General features: G+C 56.0%; 3 protein-coding genes across 3 annotated transcripts in view; 2 read left to right on the plus strand and 1 right to left on the minus strand.

Moving 5' to 3' along the window:
* Positions 1–6,543, plus strand: part of PTSG_04471 (uncharacterized protein) — a gene marked incomplete at its 5' end in the record, with an annotated part of 9,572 nt that extends 3,029 nt beyond the window's left edge. Inside the window, 19 exons of the mRNA XM_004994508.1 lie at positions 213–462; positions 647–786; positions 949–1,082; positions 1,290–1,340; positions 1,687–1,781; positions 2,210–2,341; positions 2,547–2,665; positions 2,962–3,108; positions 3,406–3,478; positions 3,627–3,698; positions 3,920–4,006; positions 4,254–4,340; positions 4,615–4,707; positions 4,842–5,003; positions 5,204–5,298; positions 5,502–5,567; positions 5,777–5,822; positions 6,007–6,091; positions 6,388–6,543. Of these exons, the coding sequence (XP_004994565.1) occupies positions 213–462; positions 647–786; positions 949–1,082; positions 1,290–1,340; positions 1,687–1,781; positions 2,210–2,341; positions 2,547–2,665; positions 2,962–3,108; positions 3,406–3,478; positions 3,627–3,698; positions 3,920–4,006; positions 4,254–4,340; positions 4,615–4,707; positions 4,842–5,003; positions 5,204–5,298; positions 5,502–5,567; positions 5,777–5,822; positions 6,007–6,091; positions 6,388–6,482 (2,029 nt within the window). The 3' untranslated portion in view covers positions 6,483–6,543. The remainder of the gene's footprint in view (positions 1–212; positions 463–646; positions 787–948; positions 1,083–1,289; positions 1,341–1,686; positions 1,782–2,209; positions 2,342–2,546; positions 2,666–2,961; positions 3,109–3,405; positions 3,479–3,626; positions 3,699–3,919; positions 4,007–4,253; positions 4,341–4,614; positions 4,708–4,841; positions 5,004–5,203; positions 5,299–5,501; positions 5,568–5,776; positions 5,823–6,006; positions 6,092–6,387) is intronic.
* A 253-nt stretch (positions 6,544–6,796) lies between these two features.
* PTSG_04472 (impB/mucB/samB family protein) lies at positions 6,797–12,117 on the minus strand. Its single transcript, XM_004994509.1, has 3 exons — positions 11,054–12,117; positions 9,575–10,588; positions 6,797–9,266 (listed from the first exon to the last, which is right to left on the minus strand). Exons 1-3 carry the CDS (start codon positions 11,651–11,653, stop codon positions 6,891–6,893), a joined length of 3,990 nt encoding a protein of 1,329 aa, XP_004994566.1. The 5' UTR covers positions 11,654–12,117; the 3' UTR covers positions 6,797–6,890.
* A 2,385-nt stretch (positions 12,118–14,502) lies between these two features.
* On the plus strand, positions 14,503–15,947 carry PTSG_04473 (uncharacterized protein). Its single transcript, XM_004994510.1, has 4 exons — positions 14,503–14,635; positions 14,864–14,929; positions 15,148–15,226; positions 15,423–15,947. The coding sequence occupies exons 1-4, from the start codon at positions 14,612–14,614 to the stop codon at positions 15,428–15,430; spliced, it is 177 nt and encodes a 58-aa protein (XP_004994567.1). The 5' UTR covers positions 14,503–14,611; the 3' UTR covers positions 15,431–15,947.
* The last annotated feature ends 32 nt before the right edge of the window (positions 15,948–15,979 follow it).

Raw genomic sequence — 15,979 nt, forward strand, 5'->3', positions numbered from 1 at the left:
TGTGTGTGTGTGTGTGTGTGTGTGCGTGCGTGCGTGTGTGAGTTGTGCTTGTGTGTGCCTGTGTGTCTGTGTGTGAGTTGTGCTTGTGTGTGTGTATGTGTGTGCCTCTTTCTGTGCGTGCGTGTGTGTGTGTGTGTGTGTGTGTGTGTGTGTGAGTTGTGCGCCTGTCTGTATCAACATCCCCCCTTCTCCCCCCCCCCTCTCACACACAGGGTTGACAAGTGGTTCGCGTCGCTTCACACGGATGCAAAGCGAGTGCTGAAGCTGTGGCGTGCACATGCAGACAAGCGGGTGCAGTGCTCGATCGAGAACAAGGCGTTCACAGGCGACACCCCTGCACACAGCATCTTCCGCGCAGCACCGCGCTCAGCCATCAACCCACTCTTCCAGTCAACACTCGTCCTCCCCACCGCAGACTCCCGCTCCCACTTCCACGCATCCGCACTCAGCTCCGAGCCCGCGGTGTGTGCGCGCGCGCGTGTGTGTGTTTGTTTCGTGCATGTGTGCATGTGTGTGTGTGTGCGTGTGTGTGCCGTATCTCTGTGTCACTCGGAAATGCTGTCTTGTCTTCTGACCTCCTCTGTTCTTCGTGTACTCCCAACGCCCACTTCCTCCCTCACACATTCCATCACCGCCAATGTTGCAGACGCTTGACGAGCGGCTTGCGCTGTACGACCCCGAGATCCCGCCCAACTGGATGCACTGGGCCGCGCGCTTCCCAGTGCACGAGGCTGCCATGCTCGGAAGATCAACACAACTCCACTTCCTCCTCCAGGGGGACCACAGGTGCGTGGGCTCGCTCGTTCGGTCTTTGGTTTGTTGGTATGACTTGCACCCTTGCTACCTCCTGCTCCTCCTGCTCCTGCTACTCCTGCACCTCTCCCTCTTCGTCTTTCTCTTGGACTGAGGCACAGACATGCACACTCATGCTTCCCACACGTCATGCAGTGCCAAAGCCAAGGACACAGAAGGGTGGACCCCGCTGCATTACGCAAGCTGGTACGGTCAGGAGGACATTGTTCGCATTTTGATGGAGGACTGGAGAGGAGCGCCAGCTGAAATCACACCAAGCAACGCAACAGGTGTGCGTGTGTATGTGTGTGTGTGTACGACTGCTTGTACGCATGCATGTGAGCATATGCCTGTATGCGCGTGTACACGTGCATGTGTGAGCGCACTCTCTCAGCTCACTTGTCACACGTGCTGCATATTTGCCCTGCTCATTCATATGCTTGTCGGGCTCACCCTGCCCGTCCCTCATGTGTGCACTTCCACGTCTGCGCCTGTAGCTCTCCATCTCGCCGCTCGCAACGGATTTGCAGAAATTGTCAGACTGCTGGGTGTGTGCATCTCACCTAATTAGTGTCCACGTGCCAGTCTCGGCCTCCCTCCCTCTCTGTCTGTCTGTCAGTCTTTCTGTCTTGTCTGTCTGTCCGTCTGTCCGTCTGTCTACCTGTCTGTCTGTCTGTCTCGGTCACACACACACACACTCTCTCTCTGTTTTGTCTGCCTGCAAGCCATTACCGCGCTGCACCCCCTCCATCTTCTCTTCACCAGCGCCATCCTCACGCCTTTTTGTGCTTAATTGCTTCGTTTGCTCGTTTCTTCACTCCTGCTTCCCTTTCCCCACCCCCCTCTTTCTCTCTCCCTTCCTCTCTCCCACCCTCCTTCCCTCCTTTGTTGCAGTTGCCTGTCCGATTGTTGACATCCAACAGAAGGACGCAAACGGCAACACGCCCCTCGACCTCTGCAACAAAGCCCAACTCAACGACTGGCAGGATGTCGCAGCCATCCTCACAAACCCAGAAAGTCAGTCGTGGGTTTTGCTTTTGTGTTCACGTCTGTGTTTGCGTTTGTATGTTTGCACTGCCTGCTTCATCTCTGTCGATTGTCATTCGTTCGTTCGTTCGTTTGTTCGTTCGTTCGTGCGTTCGTTTGTTGTGCCCACACTTGTTTGCCTGGGCTACTTTCCCGAGCGCTCGCTTGCATGGCCCCATCTAACTCACTGCTGTCTTTCCACACACACACACACACACACACACACACACACACACACACACACACACACACACACACACACACACACACACACACACACACACACACACACAGATACACGACACCCCCCCCCCCCAAACGCGCACACACATCCCCTTCTTCCCTCGTCCTCACTGCCGTTGCCTGTGCGCGTTGCATCTGCCATTATCAGCACGTGGAGCGCCGGGTGCTGTCGCAGGTTGCCTTGAAGCTCCTCTTTGACGAAGCCTTGTTCGCGGTCCTGCATTCGCTCTGGCCGACACAGCTCGCAGATGCCGTCCACCTCGCTGGCCTCCTCATGCAGGTGCGTGTGTGAGTGAGTGTATGTGTTTATGTATGCATGTGCATGTGTTCGTATGTTCATGTGTGCATATGTGTGTGTGGCGCTTTTAACTGTCTCCTTCATGTTTTCCTCGCACCATGTTGTCAAATCACGCCCCTCCACAACGTGTAACACATCTGCCTTCGCTTCTCCCCTTCCTCCCCTCCACCACTCGCCTCGTGTGCAGATTCGGTTTGGGGACTTCAACCCCCAAACACATGTCCCCGGGTTCCTGCGTGGCGGTCTCGAGACGTTTGTGCCACAGCACCTCCTCCACAACCAGCTCAGAACTGTCGAGTGGGAAAGGTGAGGCCAGCACACGCAAACCATCCGCCGCGCGCGCGCGTGTGTATACGTGTGTACGCGCGCGTGTGTACGTGTGTGTGTGTGTGTTCGATGGTTGACGGCCGTTGCATGTCATACTACACTCTGTCGCCTGTCACCTACAAACCTGTGTCACGCACCTACGTGTGCATGTGTACACGCACGAGCATGCTTCCGCTTGTCATTGCCGGTTGCATCTGCACTTGCCACACCTCCTCCCCGACTCGCAGCGCACCTTCTCATCATCACGCGATAACTGTGCTCCGTTCTACTTGCAGACGCATCTTTGCTGAGCACCAGAAGCACAAAGGCGTGACGGATGTACTGTCACTGCATCGTCTCTTCCTGCAGTACTGCCGCCAGTGGCCTTACTATGGCGCAACCCTCTTCGACGGCCTCCTCCTCAAGGCATCTCGCAGGAAGAGGTGCGCGTTCACACATGTGTGTCCGTGCGTGTACATTTGTATGTGTGCGTGTACATTTGTATGTGTGCGTGTGCGTGGGTATGCATGCATGTGTGAAAGTGTAAGTGGATGTGTCTCCTTGTCCTTGTTGCATCCGCACCTGCCCGTTTGAGCCTTTCCCTCGTTCACTTTAGCTTACGAAACGACGACACACGCACACATACGCACACATACGTACACGCTCACACACACACACACACACACACACACACACACACACACACACACACACGCATACATGTCGTTACTGCCACGTAGGCCGGACGCCATTTCCCTGGCCATCAATTCCGACTTTGTCAGCGTCATCATGCGCGACCCCATGATGCTCAAGGTGCGCAGTGCACTCACAACTTCGCCACATACGCGTGCGTGTTTGTGTTTGTGTGCAACTGTGCGGGATTTGTTGCTTAGCGTTCCTGCCAGCAACTCCTCCTCCTTTATGCTACCGCGACCTCACCGCACCATCATCATCACTCCAGGTGCACCTCTCATGGGACGAGTTTAAGTTTGAGGCGGACGTGGACAACAAGGAAGTCTCCTTCTTCCTCCAGGTGCGTCCATGCTTCAATATGACATGTCTGTACTCCATCTCCTCGACAATGCATACACACACACACACACACACACACACACACACACACACACACACACACACACACACACACACACACACACACACACACACCCGTGCTCACCTGAACCCGCTTTTCTTCGCTTCTTCCCCCCCCCTCTTTTTCTCCATCACCTCACCTCCTTTTCCTCGCACCTCAAGACGTCGAGCACGGCCAAGTTGGAGGAGCTGCAGCAGTACATCGCCGTCCGGTCTGACGAGCAACGCATCATCTTCATCATCGACCAGGTCATACCGCACCGAAATCACAGCCCCTCTTGACCCTTCTTCCTTCTCTTGCCAGCAGTGCTGTGCTTCGATTCCTCTTCGTTTCTTCAGCCCTGGCAATTGTGCTGGCCCTTTCACTGTCCCCCGGCTGCTCCTTTCAACCTCGTCTCGTGCGTCACCCACCCACTCCACCCCCACCCCCTTCCTCTCTTGCCACACCTACCCACCCCCTCACACCTACCGACACATCGCACTTTCACCTCGACAGACGGAGGCGATGATGGACTTGATGGCCAAGCTCCTCGACCTCTCACAGCGCGCAGACAAAGACCTGGAGATGAAACGAATGGCGCAGGTGCTGTTGCTGTTCCTGATGCTGGCATTGGTGCATTGGCGTTGTTGTTGCTGATGTCGCTCTCATTCGTGGTTGTTGGCGCTGTCACTTCTTCTTCTTCTTCGTCGGTGGTGGTGCGGGTTTACACGCTTCCTGTTCTGTCACGAGTCTGCTGGTGCTGCTGCTTCTCCTGAACAACTCATATGCGCACTCTCTGGTGTGAAAATGTGTGTGTGTGTGTGCATGTGTGTGTGTGACATTTGTCGATTGCGTCATGCTGCATTTTGTGTGTCAGGGAGGACCGCGCGTCCACAAACTCGTCAGCAACCAGCCGGCGCCAATCGAACCCCTCAGCCGCGGCGAACGCGTGGAGATTGAACAACGACAGGTGTGTGTGTGTGTGTGTGTACGCGTCTGAACTTGCACTGCGTTCTGATTTTGTACTGCGTGTGCCCAAACGTTCCTGCAACACTAATCCTTTCGACCCTCCCTCCCCCTTCCATTCTCCCCCCCCCCAAACAGAGCAAAGAGCGGAAGGCGCGCTACAAAGTCGTGCACAGCTTTGGCACTGCGTTTCCTCGTCGCGGCGGCGACAGCAAGTCTGCAGCTGAACACGTGTTTGACAAGTTTTGCGCCGAGGACGGCCTCGCCTCCATCAACGACCTCAAAGTTATCTGCTACGAGGTGTGTGTGTGTGTGTGTGTGTGTGTGTGTGTGTGTGTGTGTGTGTGTGTGTGTGTTGTGTGTTGTGTGTGACACATATGTGCAGCGAACAGAGAGCGAAAGAGCTCCCGTTGCCATTACAATCTCATCCAACAATCCTGACTCACACGTGCGCACGCCACCACCACCGTCATCACCATCACCTCCACCACTGTCACCAGCTCGGCTACTGGCTCGGCCCCGAACTGGACGGTGCGCGCGTCATTCTCGACAGCAGCGGGACCAACCTCTTCTCCTTCCGTGACCTCGTCTCATGGTATTGTGTGCGTGGTTGTGTATGTGAGTGTGTGGTTGTGTCTGTGGGTGTGTGGTTATTGGTTCGTTTGTGTGCGCTTGTGTGGCTGTGCATCTCGAGTCCCCGCTTTCCTAGCGCTTGCTTCCATTGTCTTCTTTCATCACGACCTCATGCGCATCTCATCACGCTGCCTGATGTCGTCCACCCGCCCAACAACTACACAGGTGGTGCCAGTCCTCGCGATCATGGCTCTATCTCCTCGACGATCAGGCCTTCAAGAAACGACACGAGTGAGCACTTGTTGCTTTGTTCCCTCGATGCAGCGTTCACTGTGCACGTTGTGTGGTGTGTGCCGCATGGCTGAACATGTCTGAATGCATGCTCACATGTGTGCATGTGTGCATGCATGTTGCTTTGCACACGTCAATACGTGCAACATTCTGCATTTTCATCGTTCTCTTATCTCACAATCCTCTGGTGTTTGCGTGCTCAACTGCAGCGCTGTGGGCATTTTCTTGCGCAACGATCCAAACAGGACTGGCAAGGTGAGACAATCGATCCATCAACCAACCACCCAACAATCCACCTCTTCTTGTGACAGACGCCGTTCACACCCTGTCACACACGCACACACACACACACACACACACACACACACACACACACACACACACACACACACACACACACACACACACAACTCACTCCATTTGCTTCCCTCCCCTGCAGGTGTCCGATGAAAAGTTGTCTGGCCTCATCAACGGGTTGCGCTCCACTGGACTCACACGCAAAACGGAGGAAGCAATCCGAAAAGGTCCGTCCACCTGCTCTGCACATACGCACACGCACACACATTCACACACAAGTACACACACGAGTACACACACACACACACACACACACACACACACGAGTACACACACACACACACACACACACACGAGTACACACACACACACACACACACACATACACCCAGACACACACATATTCACACACACCATCACACACACATTCACAAACACTTACCGTCTGCTCTCTCCTCGTTCTGACCACCGCTTCCGATCCGATCATGTTCTCCCCCTCCCCCCTCCCCCCGCTTGTGGCCAGGCCTCGACCCTGGCAGCACAGGATTCCTTGCATTCAACACGTACATTGACTGGCTGACAAACCTGCACATCATCGATGATCGCGTCATCTCATGAGCGCTCCAGTCTCCATGCGTGTGTGCGTGCGTGTGTGTGTGTGTGCGTGCGTGTGTGTGTGTGTGTGTGTGTGTGTGTGTGTGTGTGTGTGTGTGTGTGTGTGTGTGTGTGTGTGTGTGTGTGTGTGTGTGTGTGTGTGTGTGTGTGTGTGTGTGTGTGTGTGTGTGTGTGTGACTGGAATTCTTGTTCTCCCCCTTCTTTTTTCCTTTCTTTCCTTCATTGCGATTCACACTGAGATGGGCCGTTTATGCCAGATAACTGTACAGTTCAACTACAATTGCAAAGAACCATGTTCCAATACCAACAGCGCGTTAGCACACACACACACACACAGACCGACACACAGACACACACCACAATCCGTTTCACGCCTGCTTCTCCCCCTTCTCCTTCTCCCACTCCGCAAAGTCACAGCGGGTCGATGGCGAGGTGGCACGAGAAGAGCTCCCGCATCACTTCATTTGCCGCAGACAACACGGCATTGAACACCCCCGTCCACGTGTCACCACCACCACCACCACCACCACCACCATTGGTGTTGTGCTGGTGGGCAGCCATGCAGCGGCGCGCGTGCTGTAGGATCGACTTCATTTGCTCCAGTTCCTTGCGACGCGCAAGGGCGACAACGAACGTTGACAGCGCTTCACGCTGGAAGGGGAGCGGCTGTGCACACGTCTCACACCAGTCTCGCACCATCATGCGAACCGTGACAATGCTCGAGCAGCCAAGCACGTTCGGAACACACGCACCGCTGCCGCTGCCATCTGTGGATGTGTCCAGTGCCCGGGGCCCATTCATCGCTCGCACGAACCGGAGCGCAGACACGGCAACGTTGTCAGGGACAACCGCGGGAACTGCTGCGTCGCCGGCCCCTCCTCGCCTTCGCCTCGGCGAACGCGTTGGCGATGATGCTGACGATGAAGACGACGACTTGGCACCAGTTGCAGCAGTCGCAGCAGCAGTAGCATCACGCACGCTGCCGTTCATTCCAGCTGTACCTCTTCCCTGAAGTTCACGTCCCTCATGCATGCCATTACCTACACCACCATCACTCCGCCTCCCCTTTGAAGAGAGGTTGTACTGCGCGCGAATCTCCCGCTGCAATTCCTCAGGCAGTGCCTGCAGGCAACTGGGGTCAATCTGCGACGCAGTGATGTCAAAGCCACCACCACCACCACCGCTTCCGTTGCTGGTGCCCACGGTGACACTTGGGTTGCGGCCGTCGACACGTGCACCTGCCGTGCTCTCATCCATCACGCAAACATCCTCCTCCTCATCCTCCTCATGCTCATCACCATGCCCATGGGAAGTGCTGACACGCCTGTCTGCTGCGTCGCTCGCACCGTTGTCCTCCTGGGATTTGTGGCGCTTGCTTGCAAGCTGTTCAAGAATGCCGGTTTCAAAGATGGAGCGGCGGTTGGTCAGCAGCGCCCGTCCGCCATCGCCCTCGCCGGCACCTGCTGCCTTGTCACCACCTCGCTTTGCCTTTTTTGTTCGTCGTGTTGGCGACTTGGGTGCGCCGCGCTTGCCGCGTTTGCTTGGACTGCGCGGTGCCGATGATGTTGGTCCTCCTCCTCCTGTCGCTGTTGGCGTGCGCCGACCCCCCTTCTTGGTCCTCTTCCCCACAGATGATGACGATCGCGCCTGCTGAAGTGTTGTCGGCTGCTTTTGCTGGCGCCGCGAGAACGACTGCAGCTCCTTGACCATTTCAGGTGGAAGTTCAGCCAGGACGTCTTTGCTCCACTGCGACGGCGATGGAAACGCCAAATCACCACTGTTGCTGCTGCTGTTGCTGCCTGGTGCTGTGGACGCAGTGTTGCCTCGGGCTGCTCTCCTTGATGGTGACTGCGCCGAGGATGACGACGGCGATGGTGACGACGATGTTGTAGTCGTGGTGGCAGCGCGGCTTGTCTGCTGCTGCCGCTGTTGCTGCAATTGTTGTCGTTCTTGCACTTCCTGTTGCTGTTTCTGTCCTACCCCTTCACCTTCTGTGTCGTCCTCACCTCTGACAGCCACCTCATCGTCATCGTCATCGATGTTCACTGTCTCGGATGTGAATGGAATGGCGCTGTGCGACCGACGTCGCCGCCCCTTCGTCGGTGATGGCGTTGTGGACCGAGACACATGCAAACTCGTTGCCCCACGCATCACAGCATTGGTTGTGTCAGCAGCAGCAATGCCAGTTTCTCCAGTGCCTCCTGTCGTGCTCGTGGCATTGATGGCAGCGGTGGTGGTGGCGGTGGTGGCATTGTGGTCATGAGCGCTGGTGTTGCCAGCACGGCTCTCCCTGTCGCCGGCGTTGTTGGGTGCAGCAGCAGCATCGGTCTGCGATGGCGTCTTGGCTGATTGGGAGGAGGAAGCGCTGGCGGCGGCCGATGCAATCTCAAACACCGTCGAGCCACCTGCCAAAGGCACCGAGGACACCAAATCACCTCCCTTCGCTGCAATTTCATGCACGCTGCTGTCGCTGGTCGTGCGAGTGGTGGTGGTGGTGGTGGTGGTGGTGGTGCGGGTGACGCCACGGCGATCAGCAGCACCATCCTCGCCGTCAACACCACCGTGACCACCGTCTTCGTCATTATCGCTGTTATCAGCGTCATCATCGTCATCGTCGAGAACCACAGCTTTGTCGCATGCCTGGCTCACTGCCGTCATGACTGCGCGAACGTCCTCGCGAGAGAACGCAGACAGCGTCTCAAGACAGCGCTTGGAAACCTTGTGCTCCTTCGCAACGTCGCGCTGAACATACACCGGCAGTTCCAGCAACACAAGCACATCCACGCGCTGCACAAGTGTGTTGTGTCGTGTCGTGTGTGTGTTGGAAACACATGGGGAGAATGGAAACAACACACAACTCACACACAACTCACACACACACACAACTCACACACAACTCACACACACACACAACTCACACACACACACACACACAACTCACACAAACAAACAAACAGCCACACACACACACACACACACAACTCACACACAAAACAAACAAACAACCACACGTCCCCACCATCATCCCATCCCCCTCCCCAACAAGTAGCACTCACGGACGGACATTTGGCTCTCGTGAAAGAACATCGTCTTACCTTCGCCTGCAGTTCTTTGACGACAGCACGAAGCGCAGTGATCGAAGGCGAAGCACGGCCCTGCCTTGATACCGCCCTCTGCTCACTGCTCTCACGCCCAGACGGCAGCTCCGTGCTTGCAAGCAATTCGCCATCGCCATCCCCCTCATGATCACCACCAGCAGCACGCCCTTTCCCTGCTTCGCTGTCTTTCCTACCAGGAGCAGCAGGCGTTGCAGCGCTTGGCGATGATGGTGATGATGGGGTGCGTGGCACTGTCGTCTGAAGCAAGTCAAACACGTTTCTCTGCTGCCGATCCACGCCTGCTACTGCTGCTGCTGCTGAAGAAGAAGACGAAGAGGAGGAGGAAGAGTTTAGCTGCTTCTGCTGCGGGTGGAGGGGCTGGTGGTGCTTGTAGTGCTCACGTGCGCCGGGCAGAGAGAGATCGGGGCTGAGCTTGTGCAAGGAGACGCCCACGCCACGAACGTCGAGGGCAGGAATCTTCAGAGCTTCATAGAGTTTCACAGCGGCATCTGCCAGCAGTTTCTCGGCCTTTGTCGGGCGACTGAAGCTCATGGTGCGATTGCGGTCATCGCAGGGGCCGTGGCCCAACAGCTTGTACGGCTGCTTCGCGCCAGGCTGCTTCACCTTCACCTTGAGGGTGAGGCGTGACGCAAGGCGCTCCGCGAGCAGCAGGCGCTTGTGTACCTCGCCAACCAGATTGCGCACAAACGCGTGTACCTGATGCTGCTCAGCAAAGCGCACGCCCCACGTGATCTCCACGCTCACAGACTTTGGTGGCTCGTTCTCCTTGAGCGGGCGCGTGTCTTCCCCGCGACACGCGTTGTACAGCGCCTGGCCCGTCTTGTCGCCAAACTCAGACTGCAGCTCATGCAGTCGGAAACGCCGGAGTTGGTGGCAGGCAGTGATGCCTTGCTGCTGCAGCCGCTTCTCCGTGGACCAGCCAACACCCGGCAGGTTGCCAATGGGCTCGTCGCGAAGGTACCCTTCAACCTGGCCAGGCGCCACATACACCTGCGGTGCATGGTGATGTTGTGTTGTGCGTTTGTGGTTGTCATGTGCGTTCGTGTTTGTGATGTGTGATTGTGTGAGTGTCGTGTGCGTGTGGTTGTCATGTGCGTTCGTGTTTGTGTGCGTTTGTGGTTGTCATGTGCGTTCGTGTTTGTGATGTGAGTTTGTGATGTGATGTGTGTGTGTGTGTGTTGTGATGTGATGTGTGTGTGTGTGTGTGTGTGTGTGTGTGTCGTGTGAGTTGGTTGGGTGGGGGGCGAAGGACTTGCGAGGTGAGCATGTGAGCACACACACACACACACACACACACACACACACACACACACACGCACGCACACGCACACGCACACACACACACACATGCACGAGCATGCACACAACCCAGCATAAGACTCATGCACGCACAACTGCAAACCATGTACACGCAAAGCGCACAAGCAACAGCTTGCCGCATGCAATCAAACTCACCTGTCCGTTTGGCTTTGCACGGCGCGTGGCCATGCGCGCAAGCAAAATGTTGTGTGCGATGCCAGCAGAGGCTGTGATGTGTAGTTCTGCCTCAATCTCCCGCCGAATCTGCGCAACAACTTCGCTCGCCAGTGGCTTTGACGGCGCTGGGTCGTTGAAGCTCGGTACAACATCATCGCCATCATCATCATCATCGTTGTCATCCTCCTCATCATGATTGTCATGCTCGCCGTTGCCGTCATTTCCACCATCGCCGCCATCACCACTACCGCCATCAGCAGTAGCGACGTTGCCTGTGTGTTTGGTGTCGGTGCTATCAGTGTCAGTGTTCATGTCTGTCGTACTCTGGCCAGCACCACGCCCTGCCATCTGCCGTTGCCGTTGCTGCTGTTGTTGCTGTTGGTGGTGTTGCACTGGGTGGTCTGGTTGTGCAATGCCGGTGAGGTCGAGGTATGCCTCGTCCATACTCACTGCCTGGATTCGGATGGTGTGTCGCGCCAGAATGTGGTAGAACCGCTCAGAGGCCTCCTTGTACAGCGAAAATTCGTACGGGATCACCTGCAGGTCTGGGCAGCGCTCCAGCGCACGTGACACGCGCATGCCGGCACCAATGCCAAACTTGCGGGCAATGTAGTTGCAGGAAGATATTTCCCCATTTCCTGTGCGCGGGCCGTGTGCAAGCACAACAGGCTTGTCACGGAGGTGCGGGCGAGTACGAAGACCAACGGCAACAAAGAACGCATCGAGGTCAATGTGTGCGATGACTCGATTGGCGTCACTCGCTGTGCTGAACCTCCATGGCGCCTTGCCATCTGCCGCATACTCGCGCTGAATGCGGCAAATAAACGCGCGCGCATGGTTCCCGGAGGTTGACAGGTGATGCAATCTGGACTGGGAGTAGAAGTCCTGGATGAAGTTTGGGTTGTTGCCGGACACTTTGTTGCCGTAGCGAGCGAGGTCATCAAGGGCGTTGGACGGCTCGTCCGGATGCGGGTTGGGCCCCGAATACACGCGCACCGGTGCACGGCGCGTCTGCTGCTGCTGCTGCTGCTGCTGCTGCTGCTGCTGCTGCTGCTGTTGTTGTTGTTGTTGTTGCACAGCAACAGCGACGGGCGCGTGCGTCCCGCCAGCCTTCGTCGCCTCAGCCGCAGCACCTGCTGTTGCCGCGGGGGGTGTGTTGTTTGTTGTGTGGTCACATCCTTCCACTCCAGAGCATTGATTTGTCTTCACTGCTGCCACTGCTGCTGGTCGCTGCTCGCTCGCGTGCTGTTGTGCTTGGATTGCGTCACTGCTCTTCCTCGGTTCATGATGCGGCTGGGAAGATGGCTGTCCCGTGTCGTCTGATTCCTTCTTCCGTTCTTCCTTCTTCTCATCTTGACCTTCCTTTGCCACGTCCTGGCCCACAATGTCTTTGCCCTTCGCCTTTGATGCAACCTCGACATCGTGTTCAGCCTTCACCACCGATGCTGCTTGCGCTGCAGGTGTCGGCCCTGGTAACGCTGCAGTCGTCGTGGCAGTAGTAGTGGTTGTTGGTGGTGTAGTGGTTGGTGCAGTCGTTGAAGTCGTTGTTGTTGCTGATGTTGCTGTTGCTGGCGTTGCTGTTGCTGATGTTGCTGTTGCTGACGTTGCTGTTGCTGATGTTGCTGTTGCTGATGTTGTTGCCACTGCCTTTGCTGTTGCTACCGGTTGCTTCCTTGCAGTTTCGTGCTGCTCATGCACCACCACCTCCTCCTCTTCCGCCTTCGCGCCCTGCACTTCCCCTTGATCGCCATCATCACGTGTGGTGCGTATGCTCTGCAGGTGTCGCTGCTCAAATGTGCCCATTGCACGTGAGGCATCCAGCCCCAGCCCCGTCTTGTGCCCAAAGCTCCGGCGCACAGCCAATTCTGGCCTTGTGTTGCCGCCACATGTGTCTGCATCTGTAGCTGTATCGGTGCCTGGCTGTCCACTCTCTTCCGCTTTCACCGTCTGCGTGGCCATTGTTGCGGTGGCGGTGGCGGCTGTGGCCTCAACAGGCCTGTTTGTGGCCTTTGCAGTGGTGGTGCTGCTGGTGATGGCGGCGGCGCTTTTGGTGCCGGTGGTGTTTGAGGTGGAGGGTTGCAGTTGATTGAAGATGAGCTGCTGCTGGTCGCGGCCTTCGCGGTTGTACAGGAGATACGGACCCACAGGCAGTCGCTGCCCGCTCTCAATGCTGTCTGTGATCCACTTCGCCGACACCACTTTCTGGTTGCTGGAGCGTGTGTGTGTGTGATGGAGTGGGTGAGTGTGTGTATGTGAGTGTGAGCGTGTGTGTGAGAGTGTGTGTATGTGTGTGTGTGAGTGTGTGTGTGTGTGTGTGTGTGTGTGTGTGTGTGTGTGTGTGTGTGTGTGTGTGTGTGTGTGTGTGTGTGTATGTGGAGGCTTGCAATTGTAAACATGAGGAGCAAACGCGTCCGCGTGTCACTTGCTAGCCAACTTTTCTGTCCAACTTCCCACTTCCACATCAACAGTAATCGTGTGCTGACGCACTGACCCGAGCTGCTTGAGCTTTGCGCCGCAGAGATTGGAGGCGATGATGTGAGTGACGTTCGTCTTTGTCGGGTACACAACATAACCCCCGCCATGCAGCTGCATCATGCGCCGGAGGGACTCGGCTGGCGGATCTGCAATCATTGCGTGCGTGCGTGTGCACGTGCGTGTACAAAACGTGAGGTAGCGTGAGGCACATCCATGCTGTGTGTCAGCTTCTCGCTCTTGACCAGATGACATGCTCTGTACATTGTGTGTGCGTGTGTGATACCTGTGAAGCCGTTGACGTGGATGGAGATGCCTTTGAAGATGTCGGACCTGATGCGTAGTTGTTGTTGGTTGTTGAGTGAGAAGCGTGGTGTATGAAAGGTTCAGCGTATGTGCAAACCAAAAGGCAAGGCATGGGGTGTTCTTGGGTGGTGCGTGCACGGTGTTTCTTACACAGAGGTGCGGCCGTCTTCGTGCTGTTGGTTGAGCTTTTCGTTCTTCTGTTCCATGTACTCTCGCTGCAGCAAGGAAAGTGTGTGTGTGTGTGTGTGCGTGTGTGTTGTGTGTGTTTGAATGTGAGCCACCGATGAGATCGTCAACGTGCTATGCACACACACACACACACACACACACACAACACACACACACACACACACAACACACACACACACACATACACACGTACACATGCACACACACGCACACATACACACACACACACACACAATACACACATGCACATACACATACAATACACACACATGCACGTACAAAGGTCCAGTCTCCGCCGCCACGGCCGCGCCTGTGCTTGCGGCCACCACTGCCACCACCACCACCCTCGTCCCCAACAGAGCGGGAGCTGTCCGAGACAACACCAGCCATATCCGTTCGTTTGGTTCCCTGCTGTTTTTCGCTGATGTCAGCAGAAACTGCCGTTGGAGCTTGCAGGCAAAGCAAACAAGAAAAGGAAAGAAGACAGGAGGCGAACCAACACCACCACCCACCCAGCGAATACCACCCAGCCTTGTTTGCTCACATCCCCCATCGTCCTCAAGCACCACAATGGATCCAGAGACCAAGGATCAGGTACGCTCAAGCGAACACGGGAAGATATGGTCGTTTGTTTGTGTACCTGCGTGCCTGTGGCAGCGACAGGGCAGCGAGGGCCTCATCTTCAGCGTCTGCAGCGACTTGGTAGTCTGTGGCTGGATGAGTCTTCCTCTCTAGTCCTCGCGTTTGTTTTGTACCTTGTCTGTGTGTTGAGGGGACATCTCTCACCAAGTCACCATGCATCCAACATGCACAATGCTGCAGGTGACCCACGACTTGTCTGCGGCAGTGGCCAACCTTGGCACCCGCGTCGACACCATGGAGTCAAAGGTACCTTTTGACTCGTCAGTTCAAGTAGAGTGCAAGGGATACTGAAGTCTGGGGAACGGCTGTGAAGCTGCCGAGCGCTGTAGCGTTCTTGCATGCTGGACGCTGCCATTTGACGTGTACCTGTGTGCAAACGCCTTTATCCCATCTCCGCTCTGCAAACTGCTCGAACATCTCTTCTCGACGTTCAAATTCATGCTTTGGGTTGCTTCTTTTGGCAGCTTGATCGCATCGAGACTGCGGTTGAGGACATCAAGACCATCCTGCGATCGGCCATCAAGGCATCCAGCGAGAGCGAAAGTGTGTCCTCTCATGGGTGGTCTCGCGTGTGTATGGATGACACGACACCAGTGCGAAAAACTCGGCTACCAACATGTAGCAGAATTCTCGGCCTTCCTCTCAACCATCAGCGTTGCCTCCGTTGCCTGCGTTGTCTCGCTGTGTTCTCACGCTGCTTGCACGGTCCCAACTTGTGCGCCCTTGCATGCAAACACAGGCTACTGAAGGAAGAGGGCCAAACGAGCGCGCAGGCGAGCACACGCGAGTACAAGGAACCACGCCGCCATGCATGCAGCCTCCTCACAGCTACGACGAGCACACACAACACCTCGCAGTGTCTTCCTGTCCGGTCTGTCCTGTGCCACGACTAATCCCAGTGTCTCACGCCTCCTCGTTTGTGTGAGACCCAGTGCTTCCCTCGTTACTCGTCATCCTTCTGCGTCTTCTCTCCGCAGCTGACCATTCCACTCTCACTTGGTTACAGTTTTGTGTCATCCGTCCGTGCCTTCATGTATCTGTTGTCAAGTGAACACACCCTTTAATCCACTTGTACATTCATTGCATACGTTGCCGTTGAACCGTGAAGCGCCACAGCATCACTTGTGCGCTTGTCGAGGGACCCTTCAGGTTCCCTTGTCGCCAAACCCCTGGTTGCTCTCGCACTCTCGCACTCTTCAGTATGCCCTTGTCTTGGTCGCATGAATGAAAGCCATTTGACCACATGATGATATGTACAGCAGGAAGTGGCCAAGCAAGGTGCAAGAGGACCAACAC

This window comes from Salpingoeca rosetta (assembly GCF_000188695.1).
Source record: "Salpingoeca rosetta unplaced genomic scaffold supercont1.10, whole genome shotgun sequence".
Lineage (NCBI taxonomy): Eukaryota > Choanoflagellata > Craspedida > Salpingoecidae > Salpingoeca > Salpingoeca rosetta.

Excerpts from the sequence above, each read along its gene's own strand:
- PTSG_04472 (XM_004994509.1), bottom strand. The coding sequence starts at position 11,653 with ATGCGCGTGTCACGTGCGCTGGAGCGCTGCCCAGACCTGCAGGTGATC. Across the intron at positions 10,589-11,053 it reads GTGCAAAGCCAAACGGACAG|GTGTATGTGGCGCCTGGCCA; the intron begins GTGAGTTTGATT and ends CATGCACCGCAG. Across the intron at positions 9,267-9,574 it reads TCAAAGAACTGCAGGCGAAG|CGCGTGGATGTGCTTGTGTT; the intron begins GTAAGACGATGT and ends ACACTTGTGCAG.
- PTSG_04473 (XM_004994510.1), top strand. The coding sequence starts at position 14,612 with ATGGATCCAGAGACCAAGGATCAG. Across the intron at positions 14,636-14,863 it reads ATCCAGAGACCAAGGATCAG|GTGACCCACGACTTGTCTGC; the intron begins GTACGCTCAAGC and ends ACAATGCTGCAG. Across the intron at positions 14,930-15,147 it reads TCGACACCATGGAGTCAAAG|CTTGATCGCATCGAGACTGC; the intron begins GTACCTTTTGAC and ends TTCTTTTGGCAG.